Genomic DNA, 18076 nt, shown 5'->3' with positions numbered 1-18076 from the left:
TTTAAAAAATTTTAAAAAAAATATAGCATGGGGAGTTAAATTTAAATAAGAAACTGATTTAATATATATATATATATATATATAAAAGAAATCAATTAAATGACGAACGCATGCCATGTGTGATTATATAATGAAAAATTTATAAAAGCTGTGCTTTACTTTAAATTTTCCCCCACACAAAACCCACATACCAATCCAATATTCACGGGAGATTCAAATAGCTTGGTTGCCTTGGCAGTTGGCATCTATTCTGTACAAGCCCTCTTTTCTCTTTTTTTTTTCTTTGTTTTTTTTTTGCGATCCATCCATAGATTTTTTTTTCTTTTCTTTTTTTTTTGGTCATAGGAACCATCTACAGAGGTTAAAGTAATGAGAACCTAGTAGAAAAAGATACCAAAAAACTAAAATCAAATTAAAATATCAAAATTGATGAGAAAATAAAGAAAGAAACTTGAATAGAGGTGGACACATCAAGCTTGAAGCTTCTAATGTGCCTTTCTCTATCAAATTGTTTGGAGTTTTATTGTGTACCTATTGACAATTTTAACTAATTAAGCTTATAACCACATTTGCTATTATAACTGTAGATAAAATGATGTTATTAAATTTGCATTTTGTACTAACGCAAGACAAGCTTGGAGCTTTTAACAGGCCTTTCTCTAGCGGCATTTGTAACACACTATCTTCTTTTTTTTTTTTCCTTTATTATATCATAGCTTTGACATAAATAAGAGATATTATGATATATTAAAATTCAGTAGTAACAGAGTTTTATGTTTTTTTATAGTCTTTATTTTCCTTTAAAAATCATAAAAAGGAATAAAATTTTACCACTTCGAAATTCCAAGATATTAGAATGTTGATATTTTATATAAAAGTTAATGACATTAAAAACGCGGAACATTACGCTGATAGGAAAAGAAACATGTCAGAGGGCGGGCCCAAGTCAGGATATTAATTATTTATTTGTCTTTATGTTTGATTTATCAAAACACAGTGAATCAAGGTCGATCCTTGAAGCATCCATGCAAATGTCTCAACTGGTCTTATCTCTTTTATCCCTACATAAACGAGAAATCAACACACATGCAATGATGGGAGCCGTTTAAGAGTGGAAGTGGCCAGCGAATGTCAATCATCATTAATATCTTTCTCATACGGCACAAGTTTCTGAAAGTTTAAGCATTGTAATCTAATTAGCTTTATATTTCAAAGGCCTGTCTTTTCCTAGCACTACTTATTTTCCGTGACTTCAGCAATGGAAGTACTTGCGCTGAAAAGTGCAGACAGAATCATGTACGGACAACAAAAACTGAAGCTCAGAGACCGGAGACGGCCAAATGAAAGGAACACTCTTGGACAAAACGACGAAGAAACGGCCTGACAGCACATCAATCAATCAAGGCTTCTTCGATTTCTTAACTCGGACAATTTGATTATTTGAATCTGATGGATGCTTTCACATCTGTCCACACTGCTCATATAATACATGCAGTTTGCTTTAAATCAATACGAGAAAGGTCCAGCAATCAATCATTTACAACATTACAGCATGGGTGTGTTTAAATTTCAGTTAGATATAATTATTTATAAAAAATTAATTAATAAAATTTAATTAAATTATAATTTATTATGTTATAATAATTTTTTAATAATATTTTTTGAAATTAATTTTTAAAAAATTAAGCTGTTTGAATGATTTCAATCAAAATCAATTTAATATATTTAAATTATAATAAAGGGTATAAGTTTTAGAATAAATATTGATAAAATTGTTTCTAGTATCATTAAATTTATTTTTATTTATTTAACAAAAAAATATAATACTAGTACATTTCATATTTATAAAATTATCTAACATGTATATATATATTGATTAACAATATAAATTTAAATTATATTATATCATAATATAATATGAATAATGTGATTTATATAAAAAGAAAAGGAGAGCATCACCCGAAAAGAAGAAGAGCGTCGTTTTTCTGCATATCATCTCGCCCACCTCCTTTCAATCAACGCCTTGGCTCCTATTACCCTATCAAGCCACCTTTGTCCTCGCATTTTCTATTGAAGACACATTAATAGATTGGATCGAGGAAGATGAGGTCGCAGGTTGAGGAGGGCGTCAGAGATCTGAATTATGTTCACGACAGAGCAAAGAGGGAGGTCGCACTTGAATGCTAGCTAGTAGCCGCTAGAGGAAGAAGACACAGATATGTTCTTGTGAGAATATATGTGGGTAAGATCGGATAATGATGGGTTCAGTCACGAGCCACACGATGGAAAGGGGTATATTAGGTAGATTTAAAATTTTAACAAATAATAAATGTCCCAACAGTTATAATTAGGGGTGAGCAAAACTGAATCGAACTGAAAATTAAACTGAATCAAATCGAATTTTGTCTATTTGATTCGGTTTATTTGATTTTTTGATTCAATTTGATTTTTTTATTTTAAATATTTTGGTTGATTGGTTTGATTCGATTAGTAAAATTTAAAATTGAATAAATCGAACCAACCAAATTACATATAATATTATAAATTAGTTTATTTTATTTTTATTTTTTATTTTAATAAAGAATAAAAAATAATAACATCACTTGAAACCTATTTCAATCAATCACTCTCATCAGTCATGTCAAGCTCACTCTCACGGTCTCACCGAGTCCGTCTCAGTTCAGATCTCGCTGCAGTAGCCTTTACTTCAGATCTCCGAGTTCATCCATCTCAGTTCAGATCTCACCGCAGCAGCCTTTACTTCATATCTCCGAGTCCATCTGTCTCACTTCAGATCTCACTGCAGCAGCCTTCACTTCAGATCTCCGAGTCCATCTCACTCTCATCGTCGCAGCTCTCATCTCAGTTCTCAAATTCTCACTCGGTACTTCCTCTCTCTCATCACTCACGCCTTCCTCTTAATCGATGCTTCCTTTCCAGCTAGCATCTCTCGTCTCGTCTTACATCTCCAGCTCTCATCCCAGCATTCTCAGTCTCCCATCTCTGCAATCTCGCATCTCTAGCTCGCATCTCAGTCTCTCATCTTTGCAATCTCCAGCTCGTGTCTCAATCTCCAACAATCTGTCACTCTCTCGTCTCTGTTCTCGCCTTCTCGATCCAGCTCGAGTTCGTATGCTCTCATCTCGGTCTAGCTGGCAGTCTTTAATTTTCTGCCGGTCTCACAGTCACTGTTCATCGGCGTGCTCACATTCTCTATTCTCTCATCTAAATCTCGTACCATTGTGAGGTCTGTCTTTCATCTTTGTTCTCTCTTTCATCTGAAGCTATGTGTGTTCTCTGCTCTGTCTTTACTTTTTTTTTTGCTTGCTATTTGACTGCTTGTGCGTTCTCACATATGTCTTCTCAAGTTGAAGCTATGGCTACAAACCAAACTGAAGTTAATGAAGAAAACAAAGCCCTAGTAGCATCGAGTGGAACTGAAGTAGTGAGTTTCTTGTAAAGGTTGAAGAGGAAAGCCATGAGGCCAAAATCTGAGGTTTGGGATCATTTCACTAAATATGTGAATGAGCATGGGGAGACCAAAGGTAAGTGCAACTACTGTGAAAAAGAATTTTTTAGTGATCCTAAGAGAAATGGTACCACTGTACTAAAGAACCATATGACAATATGCAAGAAACGACCTAAACCAGAAGAGCCTAAGCAAATACATTTAAATTTTGGTATAGAAGATGATGCTGTTGTTCTTGCTACTTGGAAATTTGATCAAGATACTATTAGGAAAAGTTTGGCTGCTATGGTTGTGACTGATGAATTGCCATTTAAATTTATTAAGGGGATAGGATTTAAGAGGTTTATGTCTCATGCTCAACCAAAATTTAAGACTCCTTCTAGTTAGACTGTTGCTCATGATTGTTTTCAACTTTACTTGATGAAAAAATCAAATTCAAGGATTATTTGATCAATAGCAAACAAATGATTTGCCTTACTACTGACACTTGGACTACAATTCAAAGAATCAACTATGTGTGTATTACAACCCATTTCATTGATGCTAATTGGAATTTGGTTAAAAGAATTTTAAATTTTGTTCCAATCTCTAGTCACAAGGGGAGGGATATTGGAATGGAAATAGAGAAATGTTTGCTTGAACGGAGGATTGAAAGAGTGTTTACTATTACTGTGGATAATGCCTCTACTAATGATGTTGTTGTGTCTTACTTGAGAGAAAAACATTAATAATTGGGGCCATTATGTTATGAGCTGTTGGTTTTTACATATGAGATGTGTTGCTCACATTATTGATTTGATTGTGGTTGATGGGTTGAAAGAAATAAAAACTTCTGTAAAGAAAGTAAGGGGGCTGTTTATTCTATGAGGCAATCTTCACTTATGATGAAAAAATTCAAAGAAAGTTGTCAAGATGAGAAAATTTTAAGTAAGCAATTGTTGTCTCTAGATGTCTCTACTAGGTGGAACTCCACTTATTTGATATTAAAGACAGCTTAAAAATTTGAGGTTGCTTTTAGGAGGTTTGAGGATAAGGACCCTTATTTTAAGATTGATCTTGAAAGTGGGGAGGGAGTGCCTAATGTTGAAGATTGGGCAAATGTAAGAAAGATGACAATGTTTCTAAGTCATTTCTATGAGTTGACTTTGTGTGTTTCTAGTTCTTCACTTGTCACGTCCAATAAATTTTTTCATGAGATTTATATGTTATTCTGTCTTTTGGATGAGTATAGAAAATGTGATGATTTGGAGTTTTCTTCAATGGCTTATAAAATGAAAGAAAAATTTGATAAGTATTAGGGAGATCCTTCAAAAATTAATAAATTGATGTTTGTGGCTGCTATTCTTGATCCTCAGTATAAGCTTGAGTGGGTGTAATATTCACTTTGTAAGATGTATTCTAGTGAGGTTGGATAGCAAGTTGAAGGGCAGTTGAATGATTTGCTCATTTCTTTGTATAATTAATACAAAGAGTGTGTCTCTCCTTCAAAGCAAGTTGAAAATGAGCAATTGTTTAATTGCTACCAATCTGATGAAGATGATGATCCAGCTGTGAAAGTTAAAAAAATTCTTAGATATGAAAAGAAAAAATTCATGAGTGAAAGACTTGGTGGAAGAACTAGTAGGACAGAAGTTGACAAGTATTTGGTTGAAGAAATTGAGATGGATAAGGATGATTTTAATATTTTAAGTTGGTAGAAGTTGAATGGGCCTAGATTCCCCATTCTCTCTCAATTGGCAAGGGATGTTTTAGCTGTCTTAATTTTCACTGTTGCTTCTGAGTCTACTTTCAACACTGGAAGATGTGTGCTAGATTCATTTAGGAGCTCTTTAACTCCTGAAGTTGTGCAATCTCTTATTTGTGGTCAAGATTGGCTTCGTCACTCGCTTCCGGTTCTAGTAAAAGAGAAGATAGATGATGCACAAAAGATTGAGAGAGGTGATTTATTATATGTTATACTATTTTAAATTTAATGTTGAGTTATTGGTTAAATGATATTAATATTAAATACTTTATTTATGTTTAGGTCTTCAAAAAATTGCTATAGAAGTAAATGTGGATGTACTATGAGCCTTTGTTCTTAATCACTTAAGGTAATTATTTTATATGTTAGCTTTTTTGCTATAATTTTGATACTAAATTCATTAATCATTAATAATTCTTGGCTTCTTATATGATTTTTACTTGTATATTGTAGGTTGCGAGATGTTAGTGTTATGGTACTCCTTTTACGAAGGCTGCTCATTTTTTTTTGTTTTACTAATCTAGATATTTGATTATTGTAATGGTTTAATTTTAATATTTTGAAGATTTATTGGTTTTTATGACTGGATTATATAGCACTGTGGCTGTTTAATTTTAATATTTGAAATTATCTTCTTCTCTCTATCAATCTTTTCTATGACTGTGAATGGATTATGTTCTACTTTGTTGGATTGTGACTGGAACGAAAATTTTGGATTGTGCTATAATCAAGTCACAGCCTCACATGCATGCTGTTTTGTCTTTTATTTCATCACTCACGTGTCTGTTTTGTTACAATTATATATTTAACATGGCTGTGACTGGATTATGGTGTTATGACTGGATTATGGGGCAATTATTTGATTATCGGTGTTTATTTGATTATCCATGCCTTTATAATATTTAGATTTTATGTTACATGAGTGTAATTAAAATGGGCTCATATTTGAAACAAAATGAATAGAAAAAAGGCCTAATTTTGTAGTGTTGTTTGTTTTAGTATTTAAAAAAATGGGCCCAATTTCAATAGCCCAATATGAAACCAAAAAACTGAATTAACCGATCGAACTGAATTATCAAATTTCAGTTCAGTCCTTGTTCGGTTTGATTGGTTTATTCGGTTCGATTCGATTTTTATTTTCAGTGTTATTCGATCAATCGGTTCTACATATTTTAGGACTGAAACGACCAATGCTCATCTCTAGTTATAATTGATCTTCAGAAGTAGGAATAATTAGCTCCAAGCAAAATGTGGTTTAAGCTAAGATAATTGATCATGTGAAAATAGAGATGTTTGGGTAATTTTTATTAAAACGTGATCTTCATACAAATAATCAGTTTTGAATGAAAATCTAAACAGGCCGAAGCTCCATAATTGAAATAAAATGAATTTTAAAATCTTGCAACATTTTCATCATGGGTTTGGCGCAAAGTCATAGTTGTTTCAAGAAAATCAATTAAAAAAGGTTTGTCATTTTCATCAATGGGCCAATCATCTTATGCTGACATCTTCTCATGTTCACCGCATATTTAGAAGAAGTTTTTCCAGCAATAATAAATAATGCTTGGAAAAAATATGAATTTAAAATAAAATGGAAGGTGACTTCTTACAAATCATTTGAGAAAGAATGATAGATGGATCCAAAAATATTAAATTAATGATAATTAGATCCCTAACAAAAAAAATTTAAAAAGATATCAGCTTTAAATATTAATTCAAATAATTACAAATATAAATTCTTGTTACAATCTAAGAGTTACATTTAATATTTAAATTATATTTGCAATGTAAATTCCTAAATTTACAATTATCTATATTAATATTTTAAACTTATTTTTAAAAAAATTATGAGATATCTAACTATCATTAATTTAATGTCATAAATCTTGATCACATTGTGGAGCGTTTGTCTTTCCCTCAACTTTGCTCCACCACTTCCACCCTAGCCTGGTTATCTTCTTCCACCTGCATCTTCTACCCCAGATAAGATAAGCACTTGTGGCCTTACACGTCCACTAGTTACTTCACATTGGCATTATGAATCAAGAGACCAAACTGGTTGAGCTTGCGGCTTAGCTAGCTTTCTCGAACACCTCCTTCTTAAACTCCTTGGTGCCTCTAAAAATCTCTTCCATAGTCATGGAGGCCATGAGCACACAGGTCTCTCCCTCTATGACCCCTTGGATGAGATCCTTGACATGGTTGGAGAGCTAGTTGTCGGTAAAGAGGAGCCTAGTATATTCGAGATGGCATTCCGAGTCATTGCCTTTAGAGCTCGTTTGGTACGCAACATTAGAAGGTGAGAACTGGGATTGGGTCAAAGTAATCCCACTTTTTTGCATGTTTGGTATGAGTGATTCACCAACATTTGGGATTACTCAATCCCACTTAAGTGGAAATAGTGAAACCCACTACTCTCATGGTATTGCTTAGTCCCAGTAAAATTAATCCTAAGATTGAAATTTTCCTTACCAAATTACCCTTCTAAAAAGTAAAAATGCCCAAACTCCCTTCTCCTTCACAACTCGAACACATTCACCATAAACGACCTCCTCTATTGCCAGCGACGACCTCCTTCCTTGTCAACGGTGACTTCCTTCCTTACCCACGATGACTTGGACAGAATTAATAGTTAACAAGCAGTAAATTTGGGTTAAGGTCAAAAATGAAAGTAGATTTGGGTTTTAGATTTTATGATGAAGATGCAGTCTCAGATTTCGCCAATTTCCCACCCTTTCCTAATTCCTTAGCCTCTAATCATATCTTCTCTACCTTCCTTTCTCCTTCCTTCTCTTCCACCTCCTTCTCACCCGCCACCCTCTTCTCCAGCTCCCCTGCATCTACCGTCGAGAAGCTCTAGATTCGAACTGCAAAGCTCATCCTTTGAACTGTACACTCTTCATCTTCATGACTTTAATTTTTTATTAATAATAAGGGGCATTGTGGTATTTTACTCATTTTTGATGAATTAAAAAAATGTAAGTATTTCCTCCAAATATTACTTCATGCCAAGCATATTTTTAAAGTCTCAATCCCAACTCCAACCCTAAACCCTCAAAATTCATATCTACGTACCAAACAGGGCCTTAAGGTTGATGGTGAAGATGGATGGAGTAGAAAAGAGAGCTTCTCGATGCTCATGGATTGAAGTTTGAAGGTGTATAATGAATTACAAGTGATGTTCATCTTCATCTTCAATAAACTTGGTAGGATTAACAAGAATTTCGATGCCACTCAAGTCGAAGGAAGACCATGAAGGTGATAGAGAGACGCTAAGAGTGGGGGAGGGAGAGGAGGAAGGAGGAAAATCTAGTCTTCACCCTCATCACCGACACTTAAAGTAACGATATTTGCTTCAATTAACAACAAGTCTAGAATGCTTCAAGTCTCATTATTTAGAGGTTAAAATGCATCAAAAAGAGAGTCTAAGATTTAAATAACTCATGAGCATATAATTTAGAGAATTGCCATTTAACCCATTTGCATTTAAGAAATTATGCATTTTTTGGCCATCATACTATACTCTTTCGGTCCTCTTAAGAAGTTAGTTTTGCCAATCTCATTAAAAAATAAAAGTGTGTAGAATTTTAAATATGTCTCTATATAATAAATTCAAAAAATAATATCATGTTGCCTTTTCTCTTTCATAAAGGATACTTTTAAAAATACTTTTTAAATATTACTTAAAAAGTCATAGCATAATTTATAAATGAAATTAAATAAATTTTTTAATATGCCTCATAAATGGAGTACTTGGCAAGTAAGCCTCGATCCATTTCCTTCTGATTCTCCCACCTTGTTTCCGCACAAGCGTTCGCGTCGAAATCAAGGCATCGCGCCTGAAAGGATTGGAAATTTCACATGACAAGTTTAAAAGGAGAATTACTCAATTTTTTTTACGAGATACTCCCATTATTATTTTAACACCCATTCCCACTTCTCTTAGGCTTGGCTCTTTTAGCATCGCAACCGCCGTTTAATATGACAACTCGTCCAAAGTTTTTTTTTATTAATGTTAATTCTATTAATTATGAAAGTGAAATATTCTAAATCAACCGAACGTTAATGGCTGTGGCGAGTGAGACTTGCGTGGTGAGTGTGATTAGTGGTAATGTATGCTCTCTCTATCTCTATATATAAAAAAATTTTGTTCCTAGATATAAAAAATTGCTAGCATTTTTTAATAAATAAACCATTATATTCTTATTGAATTAGAAAGAGAAAAAGATAAATACTATTATTAATTTACTTTAAAAAGATTTAATTTTTATTTATATTAGGTGTAAAATTAAAATGTTATTGTACTTTTAATTAAATAATTAATTTTTATTAATTTATATAATTTAATTAAAAATATTTTATATATAAGTGTGTGAAATATATACTGTAAGCAGGACGAGGAAAAAATTACATACTCATAAATGTTTGTGTTTGGGTGTAATAATGGTAGTGAGAAAGGACTAGGTCTATTAAATGGTCACTGGATTCAGCAATCAAGCGGTCAGAGAATCAATAAATTAGGGAGTACCGGCTGGTCAGCCATAATTAATTAATGGCTTTTGTGCAAGTGAAGCGATTTACATTCCTATGGGTCTTGCTAAATTAAACAGTATAAATGGTGCTTTGGATGATTGGATCGAAATGTGTCTCCATAAATCCATCAAACTAATTATTCAGATAATCTAAATGGCTTGGGTCTAAGCAGGCGGTGGACTCGACTTTTTATTTATTCATTCATTCAGAGAGATAAACTCTAATGCTTTCATTAGTGTGATTGATAAACTGATGGTCAGCCAGCAGGGCATTTAATTTCTCTGCGTATGCACTATATATTATACTCCTTCTCTCCCAAATTATAAAATATTTTTTAAAAAAATCCAGCATATGAAATTTTAATAATAATAAAATTTTATTAATTATATTTTTTTAATGTTATCCTTTTTATATATTCTTTTTTTTAATATTCTTTTATTAATGAAGTGTTAAATAAAAAGTATTTTTAAAAGTTTTATATTTTTATTTTAAAAAAATAAAATTATAAAATATATTTAATGAATTTTATTAATATATAAAATTTTATTTAAAAATATTTATAATTTAAAACGAAAAAAGTACGTGTAACGATGAACATGTGTTCTAATCAATCTCCACATCCGATCCACTTCCCGAGGTCTGCATAGATGCACTTGATCACGTCAAACCTGAGCAATCATTGTTAGCCAATAATTAAGTGCACAAGATGAATCACTGCGTGTTAGGGCTGCACAAAGGATTGGACGGCACTGGACTTCACCCTAACCCGAAGTCCGGTCTCTTTCATGAAAAGACTGGGTTAGGCAACCCGTAGTCCAGTCTTGTCCAGTGATAACCCGAAGATTAACAGGACCGGACTTGGTCCATAGGACTGGGAGACTGGTCCTGTCAGTCCAGTACTCACTTAGCTTTTTTTCCCTCTTTTTATTCTATGAGAGGCAATAATCCATTCCAACATAATAAACTCAATTAAGATAGTAAAAATACTTATAATAATAATAAATCCATAATAATTTCTAACAATAAGAAAAAAAATATTTTTGTTATAGTCTAAATTATTTAAATTTATAAACTTTAATAAAAACAGTACTCAAAAAATTCAACAACACTATATTACAATAACAATTTAGAAACAAACTTAATAAATCTTTATGCAATCATCTCCCTAGCATCAATTACACTTTAAACATTTGTCAAAAATAAATTAATTATAATTATAATAAAAAAAATTAATAGGACTGGACTGGACCAAGTGGTCCGGATGCCTGGTCTCTTGTTCAGTCCAACCCGAAAAAATAGTCTGGTCTTTTTAGTCCTTTTGGTCCTGAAGGACCAGTGACTATACAGACCGAACAAGACTGAGACCATCTCGGGTTGGACTGGACCAGACAGGACTGGGAGACTTTTGCACAGCCCTACTGCGTATATTATAATCTAAACTAGCCACACCATTCATAAGTTTTGAATTACACCTTGATTTCGCTCCGTGCGGCATGCAAGAAAATGTGTCTTTTTAGCTTGTACTCTCTTCCTTAATTTATGAGTTTAAATGTTTAAAAATATAAAATATTTTTAATATTTTAAAATATAATTATTATTTTTTAAATATTTTTATTAAATAAATTATTTTATATTTACTTTAGAGTGAAACAATCTACTCCCTTTACCCCTGTACATAAAAAGTTTTTTAAAACTTTTTTCGTCCTCGAATATAAAAGGTTGTTAGCATATTTTTTAATAAACAAATCATTATACCCTTATTAAATTAAAAAGAGAAAAAGATAAGGAATTTTATTAATTTACTTTGAAAAAAGAAAATTATTTTTAAATTACAATAATTAGGGGAAAATTTGAAATATTACTATGCTTTTAATGAGATAATTAACTTTTTTTAGTTTACGTGATCCAGTTAAAAATATTTTATATATAGGGACGGAGAGAGTATTAAACAATGGTAACTATAAAAAAATAAAGTTAGTTTGAAAACAAGTAATTATTCCCTCTATCACAAATTATAAGATATTTTTAGATAAAATCTCATGTATCAATAAAACTAATTAAATACACTTAACAACCTTATTTTTTCAAAAATAAAAATTAAATTTTTAAAAATATCTATCATTGAATATATTAAAAAGAGAAAAGATGAAAGTTAATTATAAAAAAAGAAAGGATAATATTGAAATTCATACATTTAATGAAATATTAACCTACCCAAAGTTTTTTATATTTTAAAATAAAAAAACTCTTTTAAAAATATCCTATAATTGAAGACGAAGGGAGTACTTTATGAGAAAGTGAGATTCGATTAATAATAATTTACATTTTTTAATAAAAAGAGTACACCTTAATGGAAAATAACAATATAAATTGGGGAGATGGATGCAATCACACTAAATTAAATTAAGATACGCAGCACATGACGAAGACGGCAAAAGCCGAGAGACGCACAGGTGCGGTGCTGGAAGACCGGAAGTTTGTCCCTTTAATTAATTATCGTTATACATGCCGTCATAACAAACAATAACATGAGTGTGGAATTCTTAGTGGCCGGGCAAGGTTTTGGTGCCTGGTACCACAAAATTAATCCTGTGATGAAAAGCCTTGCTCTATTTGCGACGCAGAATCAAAATTTAATTTAAACGAATCCCAACTAGCCAGAAATGGGCAACAAACTACGAATATATAATGTGTTAACTTTATAATCTTCTATCACTATAGAGCCCAGAAACCACGTGAAAATTTTTCTACCTTGGTTAACAAGTAATTAACCCCAGATTGACAGGCTATTTTATTTTGTTATTAATCCCACTTCTGGTCAGGTATACAACAGATTGAGAAATACGTGGATGGAAAAGGATGAAATTTAATAAGATTTTATTAGTGCGCCGTGGAGCATCTCCTTTTGTAGCACTGTGCCGAGCTAGGCGACATGGCATGTAAAGGCATTTGGATAAGTTTGTGAGTTCGCGCGGAAAAGGGAGAGTTTTTACAGTTCACACAAGGGCTGCCTTTCCCTTAACCATAGCAGCGAGTTGTACATGTACTTATAACTTATTATAAATACGCCCTTTTGTTGCACTACTGTAGTTTCCCTTAACATGGAGGATCTTCACAAAAGAAACGTGTCCGGGGAATTTTGTTAAGCAGATCAATGGCCACACCATGCATGAACCAAAGCATATCTTAAAAAAAACCTAACGAACGACCAGTGGAATATAGTCCCCCCCCCCCCGGTCTTCCTTTCTTACCATCGTTTCTTTGCAGTTTACCCGCTGAAATTTGCGAAACCTAGTCAATATATATATATATATATATATATATATATATATTTGGGACAATATATGCCAACTCATCATGCAGCGTGGTTTGATTTGACAGAGAATGTTCAAATTTAAAAGGCTTTAATCCAAACAAATAGAGTTAGTCGTCCGTGAGTAGTTTCACCCCAACAAGCTATCTATAAGGAAAGATAGCAATGGGATTAAGGATGGAAACACGTCACGTCTCACCCTGTACAATATGCCACTTTTCATTCAAATTATAAGTCGTTTCTTCAAAATATTCAATATTTTAAAATATAAAATATTTTGATAAAAATAAAATTTTATTGATGATATTTTTTTTAAAATCACACTTTTTATTATATTCTCTCTCCTTAATATTTTTTTAAATACAGTATTAAATAAAGGGTACTTTTAAAATGTTTTATTTTTGTTTTAAAAAAACGAAGTTCTAAAGTGCATTTAACTATTTTTATTGATACATATAATTTTGTTTTAAATGTTTTATAAATTAGGATGGATGCAATATCAAGTAGCGGGGCCGAATAAGAAACTTATTAATCATTCCATCGATCCTCAACTGATGCCAAGCTTTACTGCCCTTATAATTTTTGCTATTATATTCCATGCAGTAATTAAAGAGGGACAAGATAAATTTTATATCACTGTTTCACACGAAAAGACAATTTTAGTTATGATCAAACAGGGCTGTCTGACCAATCGTAATGACCTTGTGACTCGTAATGAAGTTAAATGTATATACAATGAACAATGCAGTGAGATTGTGAATCTTTGAGACTTCACGCACAGCCAGAATCAGTATATAAATAGTTTACGTTTTTCTTTATTGGAACTGATTTTCAAAAACAACGTCTATGAGAGATAAATTGAGTTTTTTTAACAGGGAAGGGGGGAATGTCCCCAGACGACACAGAACATTAATTCGCGATAAAGAAAGCGATGAATGAACCACAAATCTTGCTTTTTGTGCACGTGTTCTTCCTCAACATACTGACAAAATGATCGAGTTTTTGGCCCCCACACGCTCCCTCCTGTTGGGTTGAGCTTCTTCCCTCCGACCTCACAAAAATCATAAATTATTATTAACTAATAAATAAAGATTCCCATATTTTTCTATTTGGCGCTGCTTGAAGAAAATCATCAATAAATATAAAAAATCCAGATAAATTTGTTCAGTACACATAAAAGTATCAAATACATTGATATACTTTTTAACACGTGTTATAATGTAACGATAACCATTTTTATTGTGAATATTCAACTGATCTAGCGGAAAAGGCTGGTTAATGACGAAGTCTTGTTAGGAGACTCAATATACAGTGCGTTCGTGCTGATAAAAACATGTACTCCTCAATTTTTTATTATAAAACGTTTTCAACTGTTTTACATATTTTAAAAAAAGTAAATATTTTTATTGATATCATAAAAATGATATGTATTTCCTTTCTTATCCTTAATTTTTAATAATAATATAATTACATTAAATATTTTTACATTAATAAAAAAAGAGTAAAATTGAAAAAATTGATTTAAGTATTATAAGATATTTTATAGTTTAAATAAAAAAATTACCTTTGAAAGGTACCCAACAAATAGAACGAAAAAGGAGTATAAATACACACACCTTAGTAACAATAACAATAACAATGTCAAACAAAGTTTTTTTTTTATTGAAATGTCAAATAAATTGTTCCTGAAAAACGGCCACAGTAGAACTTCCCCCTCGCTCAAAAAGTGCACATAAATTTCCGTATCCAACAGCCCAACCATCGTCTTTAGGGGCATTTTGTTCTGGTCAAGTTGGTTGCCCTTTAAATTAATTTCATAACGCAAGTGCATCGAAAATGTTTAATGCCTGCATTCTGTTCTCTCCCGTTCACCCAATGCAGGCAGAGATTTCTTTTGATGACACCTGACCTTCCTTTAGTTTGAATATTCACTAGCATTCTTCAATTAATATTTGCATGCCCATTTTCACCTATATATAATCTCTGCATGTCCAGTTATTTATTGTTTTTTCAGATTAATGGATAATTGGATATGCGTGGTTGAACGAGACCATTGCTTTGATTTTTTAAAACTCAATTATTTTTATTGACGTGGGATCTTATCCTTTTTAAGTATAGTTAGCCATAAAGATCGCCACGGCATGTATACGTGCAGCGTTCATTCGAATAGAACTTTAAATTGACGAATATTTTTTATACGTGTTGCGATTTTATTTTATTCTGTTTCTTCTTCCACCTCTAATTAGCAGAGACCAGTTACTCATCCTCCTCTGGAGGAGCAGGTCATGGAACTAGTGTTAGGGGTTCCTCCCTTTCTCTTCTCTCATTTTCCCACCCTTTTTCAATCCTCACCATTCATTAAATTTATAATTAAAATAAATTTACTTAATAAAATAAAATCAATGGTAGGAATTGAGAAAGAGAGGAAAAAGGAGAGAAAAAACAATGGAGGAACCCCTCTCCTCGTGAAACTGGGTCAGGTGTCAGGCGAAAATAGATCATCCTCCTCAGTCTCCGCTCCACAGCGAAGTTTCTTTTAATTATTTGATTTTTTATTTTTTATTGTTTGTTGTATAAAAGTCAATAATGCAATAGATACAAACTGTTTCAATTTATAAAAAGAAAATAAAACTTCGCACAAGGCGCAAACATATAGGGACGAGACGAGCGATATAAAAGTAAGCAACAACAACGAACATTGATATTTTTGTTACAGTAACTTTTAATTAAAAATAATTATTATTTAATTACATACCCACACGCTTGCGCGCAGTAGCTAGCACGTGGGTATACATGCACTAAATGACAGTCATCGTGAGTCCTCACGGGTATTTAAAGCTGCGACCAGACAGGCTGCTACGCCATATGTCGACTGTCCAGCATCCGGCAGTTCCAAGTCATCCTATTCCTTCCCCTTGCCCCGGCCTCTACCCCCAGCCATCACCATGACTTTGCTTGCCCTTTTAATCCATTTTCTCTTCTCATCCATTCTCCTCTCCGCCCAAGCCGCCTGTGGCCGCTGGCAACTCCTCCAGAATAGCATCGGCCTTGTAGCCATGCACATGCAGTTACTCCACAACGACCGCGTTGTCATCTTCGACCGCACCGACTTTGGCTTTTCCAATTTATCCTTGCCTCGTGGCAAATGCCGCCGCGACCCGTACGAGGAGGTTGCTAAGGTCGACTGCACTGCTCACTCCATCGAGTACGATGTCTCCTCCAATACTTTCCGCCCGCTATTCGTCCAGACTGATGTCTGGTGCTCCTCTGGCTCCGTCGCCCCCGACGGCCGTCTCGTTCAGACCGGTGGCTTCAACGACGGGGAGCGTGCCGTCAGGATGTTCAATCCTTGTCCCGCCTGTGACTGGCAGGAACAAAATGGCGCGCTCGCAGCTCGTAGGTGGTACGCCACCAATCACATTCTGCCAGACGGACGCCAGATTATCGTCGGCGGCAGACGGGCATTCAACTACGAATTTTATCCCAAAACACCTGCGGCCAGAAACGCTTATAGTTTGCCCTTTCTAGTGCAGACAAACGACCCAGGTGCAGAGAACAACCTGTATCCCTTTGTTTTCTTGAACGTGGACGGCAATTTGTTCATATTCGCCAACAATCGAGCTATCCTGTTCGATTACAGGAAGAGCACAGCGGTCAAGACATTCCCGCAAATACCAGGAGGAGATCCGCGGTGTTATCCGAGCACAGGATCCGCGGTCCTGTTACCTTTGAGGAATCTGCTAAAGGCGTCGATCGAAGCGGAGGTTTTGATTTGTGGCGGAGCCCCGAGAGGCTCTTTCAAGCAGGCTAACCAGGGTAGTGCATTCATGGGAGCCTTGAATACCTGCGCTCGGATAAAAATAACCGACCCTAAGCCGCAGTGGGTCATGGAGAATATGCCCGGAGCCAGAGTCATGAACGACATGCTCATTCTTCCAAACGGCAACATTCTGATCATCAACGGAGCAGCCGCGGGCACGGCAGGATGGGAATTGGGGCGGAACCCGGTGCTGAACCCTTTTGTTTATAAACCGGACAGCCCGATCGGGTCTCGGTTCCAGTCGGAGAACCCGTCCAATATTCCCCGGGTCTACCACTCGACCGCGGTCTTGCTCCGGGACGGTCGAGTGCTCGTGGGAGGTAGCAATCCCCACAGGTATTACAATTTCACGAAAGTGTTATTACCAACGGAGCTGAGGTTAGAGGCGTATTCTCCCTGGTACTTGGAGGCAGAGTTTTCAAACGCGCGTCCAAAGATTCTATCGCCAGCTTCTCAGACCAAGGTCAAGTACGGGGACAAGTTGGTGGTGACGTTCAGGGTGACGGCAATGCTGGCGCCAAATTCAGTGTCGGTTACGATGTTGGCGCCACCTTTTAACACGCATTCTTTCTCTATGAACCAGAGGCTGCTGGTGCTGGACGTTCTTACAGTGTCCAACCTCGGAAAATTGACATTCAGAGTTGAGGTTGTCACCCCCGGTTCGTCTGTCCTGGCACCCCCCGGTTTTTATCTGCTGTTTGTGGTCAATCGAGAAATCCCCAGCGAGGGTATTTGGCTCCAAATACTATGAAGTATGAACCAATTATTTATATTAATATATATATATATATATATATATGTATGTATGTATTTATGTATGTATGTATGTGTATAGTGCGTGTGTGTTTTAATTTCTTTATCTTCCATTTTGTCAAATCTCCACCCGTGAAAACTGAAATGATCCCCAGGCATGAACTCATGAACATTACGGCACACAGGTTTCTCTGGGGCTCTGTAGCCCACAGCTTTCACTATATATGATGATGAGGGTTTTAACTTCCCAATTTCGTCAAAGAAATTGATTCAAATTCGGGCGCCTTCTAATTATTAACCAACAAAAAATAAAAAGCAACGTACTGTTGCAGGTCACACGTTTTTTTGTTTTAAAAAAAGTTAATGGACTGCCGGGAGCTTCAATGGATTACTTGAAGTGGGTGAGCGTAGGGATATGGAATTTAATTTTGGGACGGGAGATTT

At 34.4% G+C, this 18076-nt stretch overlaps 1 protein-coding gene across 1 annotated transcript; it reads left to right on the top strand.

Moving 5' to 3' along the window:
• Window positions 1-15924: 15924 nt before the first annotated feature.
• On the top strand, window positions 15925-17897 carry LOC129302179 (aldehyde oxidase GLOX1). Its single transcript, XM_054940861.1, has one exon. The coding sequence runs from the start codon at window positions 16005-16007 to the stop codon at window positions 17628-17630; it is 1626 nt and encodes a 541-aa protein (XP_054796836.1). The 5' UTR covers window positions 15925-16004; the 3' UTR covers window positions 17631-17897.
• The last annotated feature ends 179 nt before the right edge of the window (window positions 17898-18076 follow it).

Source organism: Prosopis cineraria, unplaced genomic scaffold (assembly GCF_029017545.1).
Source record: "Prosopis cineraria cultivar Desert tree isolate PC_DT_omini unplaced genomic scaffold, ASM2901754v1 PC2, whole genome shotgun sequence".
NCBI lineage: Eukaryota > Viridiplantae > Streptophyta > Magnoliopsida > Fabales > Fabaceae > Prosopis > Prosopis cineraria.
Note: the sequence above shows the minus strand (reverse complement) of the source record. Positions and strands in the feature narration are given on the sequence as shown.